Source organism: Emiliania huxleyi (assembly GCF_000372725.1).
Source record: "Emiliania huxleyi CCMP1516 unplaced genomic scaffold EMIHUscaffold_419, whole genome shotgun sequence".
Classification (NCBI taxonomy): Eukaryota; Haptophyta; order Isochrysidales; family Noelaerhabdaceae; genus Emiliania; species Emiliania huxleyi.
Genome location: NW_005198837.1, coordinates 27,706 through 31,324, shown reverse-complemented (window position 1 = coordinate 31,324; position 3,619 = coordinate 27,706). Strand labels below are relative to the sequence as shown.

General features: G+C 63.2%; 2 protein-coding genes across 2 annotated transcripts; both read right to left on the bottom strand.

Moving 5' to 3' along the window:
* Positions 1-1,480: 1,480 nt before the first annotated feature.
* Positions 1,481-1,804, bottom strand: EMIHUDRAFT_244387 (hypothetical protein; the record flags this gene model as incomplete). Its single annotated transcript, XM_005769509.1, has 1 exon — positions 1,481-1,804. The coding sequence occupies one exon, from the start codon at positions 1,802-1,804 to the stop codon at positions 1,481-1,483; it is 324 nt and encodes a 107-aa protein (XP_005769566.1).
* A 134-nt stretch (positions 1,805-1,938) lies between these two features.
* Positions 1,939-3,148, bottom strand: EMIHUDRAFT_445279 (hypothetical protein). The gene has a single exon (XM_005769508.1). It carries the CDS (start codon positions 2,868-2,870, stop codon positions 2,130-2,132), a length of 741 nt encoding a protein of 246 aa, XP_005769565.1. The 5' UTR covers positions 2,871-3,148; the 3' UTR covers positions 1,939-2,129.
* Positions 3,149-3,619: the final 471 nt, after the last annotated feature.

Below are 3,619 nucleotides of genomic sequence, written 5' to 3'. Positions count from 1 at the left end.
CGCCACCGGCCGCGGCGCAAGAGCCACCGACGAGGCCAGCCGCGCCGAGGGCCGCGGCGGGGAGGACGGCGGCGGCGAGGGCGGCGGCGGGGAGGGCGGCAGCGGCGGCGGGTGGGAGGGCGGCGGCGGCGAGGGTGGCAGCGGGTATGAGGGCCCGGCGGCTGCGAGGGCAGAGGGCGGCGGTGGGGAGAGCGGCGGCGAGGGTGGCGGCGGCGAGGGCGGCGGCGGTGGAGAGAGAGGCGACGCGGGCGGAGGCGGCGGGGCGGCGGGGCGGCGGGGCGGCGGGGCAGAATGGAGCCAATGGAGCGGAGAGGGACGTGCTGCGGGAGACAAAGACCGTGCTGCGGGAGAGGGTGGTGGCCGGAAGAGGGGAGTGGGTCGGCGACGTTGAGCGTCAAGGCGCCGAGGTCGGGGCAGGAAGGAGGCGGACGGCAAAGCGGTGACGGAGTCGGCGGTGGAGAAGTCGGAGGTGAGCGCGGAGACCCGACGCGCGACCGCCGCACGCAGCGAACAAAGAGCGTTGGTCCGCGATGTAGCAGATGTTGTCCGGCACGGAGAGCGTCAAGGGCGCGCGCGCGCCAGCCGCTGCCGTCGAGATTCAGTCGCCCGTGGGCTGGGGTCGAGGGTCTTGGGAGCAGCTGTGTGCCGCGCGCGCTGCGGGCTGTGGGTCTGTCGTTCGGTGCGTGTCAGACTCTAAGATGGAGGTGCATGCGCCGGCAAACCTGGCGTCGTCGCCTACACAAGCAGACAGGAGGCGTCAGAGCCGGGCCGGGCGGAGCGGCGTAGCGAGAGCATGCCTCGATGCTGAGCCCCCAAAAACTGAGCGGCCTTGGTTGCGTGTGATGTCAGAGAGCAAAATTTTCTTTTTCGTCGTAATTTTTTCGTCGAATTCGATTTCTTTCCGCCGGACTTCGATTTCTTTCTCTGTGTCAGGCCATGTGCCGCTCGCTCGCCCGCCCAAGTGACTTGGACGCGCGGTCGAGGGCACCCCACCGTTCTTGGGACGCGCTGGTGCTCGCCGGCGATCGCCCCCCTGCACCCATCCGCCCTTTTTACTTTGAGGCTGTCGCTCCGAGAAAGCTCGTCTCGTGGTCGTCCATCGTGGTCGTCATGAGAGAGAGAGATTTTTAGCAATACCAAACAACTCTAACACTCACACCTGTTTTTGTTTTTTGAGAGAGAGAGACTTTTTAGCAATACCGTTTGTTGTTTTTTGTCGTCATAGGGCGCGATGAAAAAAAAACACAATTGTGAACAACAAACACAACACTCGCTTTCTTTTATGTCCCACCATGCAGAGCGCATCTCTCTCTCTGTTGTGCGAGGCGTGAACCGCGCCATTCGCTCTCACCTGGCAACCCTGTCTGCACGTCTCGCGCGCGCGTGAACAGGGCCCCAAATGACGTGTGAGTGTTAGAGTTGTTTGGTATTGAAAATCTCTCTCTCAATTGTGTGTGCAAACTACCTTGCCAAAAAAGAATTAAAAGTCTCGTAGCATGGCGATTTCGTGCGTCGCCCCAGGGAGATCGATGCATTTTACCGCCCTGGCATCCTCGCGCTGTCGCTTCCGCCGCTTCGCCTTCGTCTCCTTGCTGCGCAGCAGGGTGTAGTTCGGGCCCACCTCCGCCACGCTGTCCAGCAGCTGGGCGGCGCTCGCCATCTCGACCGCGTCGTCCTCCGGCGGAAGCTCCGCGTCGCCCGCGGCCGCTTCCCGAGCGCGCTCGTCGCGCATCCGCTCGTGGTGGGCCTGCCGACGCGCCACGCCGGCGCCCGTGTGCCTCGCCGCCGCGTCCGGTGACGGCATCGATGCTGTCCGCACGAGCGTGACTCGCCACTCAACGACCTCCACGACCTCCACGACCGCCGAAAAGCACGACCGCCCCAATCTCGAACACATCTCGAGTCCTCTCACTAGTTACTTACATACATATTTTTAAGGGAGATCGATATGGCATATGCATTCAAAGCTCACGCTTCTCACAGCGCTGTACCGTATAGGAGCGGGCCGGGGGGGCGAGTGAGCTCAGAGTTTCGGACACTGAGTTTGTAAGTGAGCCGGTGGCCTCTTCGGACAGAGTTCTGAGCAAACCGATACGTCTAACCATCTGCGAAAATGGCTTCGGTTGCCGCTATCGAGCCGAGCGGTTGGCGGCGGACGCGTCCATCGCCGCGACGTTGTAGCCCTTGGAGGCCATCCACTCATCGTTGAAAATCTTGGAGAGGTACTTGGTGCCCGAGTCGCAAAGAATGGCCACCACCGTCGCCGGGCCCTTGAGCTTGCGGGCCAAGGTGAGGGCGGCGTGCACGTTGCCGCCCGCGCTGCCACCGACCATCATGCCCATACGGCGGGCGATGGTGCGACACGTGGCGAAGGCCTGCTCGTCGCTAAAGCGCGGCATGACGTCGATGAGCGAGAGATCGAGCCCCTCGAACGACGTCGGCTTCACCAGCTTCCGATGCGCCCACCAATCATAAAATATGGAGCCATGCGGGTCAGGCATGATTACCTGAATCGCCTGGTTCTTCTTCTTGAGGAAGCGCGCGGTGCCGCTCACCGTGCCTCCGGTGGAGCCGGCAGCCACCAGGTGCGTGATCTTGCCGTTGGTCTGCGCCCACAGCTCCGGCCCGAGCGTCGCATAGTACGCTTCTGGGTTGAGCGGGCTGTCATACTGGTTGAGGCCAAAGTAGCCTGGGTTCTCCTCCACCAGCTGCTTCTCCACGTTCTGACAGTGCACCGGCGAGTCGGTGGGCACGCCGGAGGCCGTGACGACAACCTCCGCGCCGTACGCGTACAGCTGCTGCACCTTCTCCTTGCTCGTCCCGCGGTTGGTGATGGCGATGCACCTGTAGCCTCGCAGGGCAGAAAACATGGCGAGCGAGGTGCCGTGTTGCCCGACGAGGAGGCGACGATGGTCTGCCCCGAGAAGCGCGTGAGCCGGCCGATTCGCTCCTGCTCATCCAAGATGTACTCGACAATCCGGTCCTTGACGGAGCCGCTCGGGTTGGAAAATTCAGCCTTGCCCAGCACGCGCACGCCCTTCGGCAAGTCGGGAGCCAGCGCGCTCAGATCGAGCAGCGGCGTGTTGCCGACGCTGATCCACGCAACGAGCACCGCCACCATGGGCACGTGGGGCACCATGCACGTGAGACTCAGGCCTTGCCCTCTCGATCCCGTGCACCGGGATCCCCTGTGTTACGCCGACACCTTTAGACCAAAAGGTGGGCTACACGACGCCCTCTACGCTGGGGCGCGGCGCCCTACTGGGCCGGCTTTCCCCGTGCCGGTTCTCCCCAACCAACCCCGCCCCCAAAGTCCATGCAGTGAATGGGCCGAAGCGCGAAGGACAGAGGCTTGCTTGCGTGGGCGCGCGCGGGCGCCCCCACTCAGGCTCAGCCTCCGTTTTGTCTCAGCCTTCAGTTCACCTCTCCTAGCGCCCGGTTTGGTGTGGTGACCTTCCTTTCGGGGTCGAAGGTGCTACACACACTTGCCCCCTGGTTTGCAGCCTGGTAATCTGGCATTAGGCGCTTTCCAAAAGAATTTCGGCAGAAAAAAGAAAGTGGCGCACATTCTCCCTTTTCTCTCTCGGCTGACATGCTCTCTCTAGGCCGTTTGTCTCAA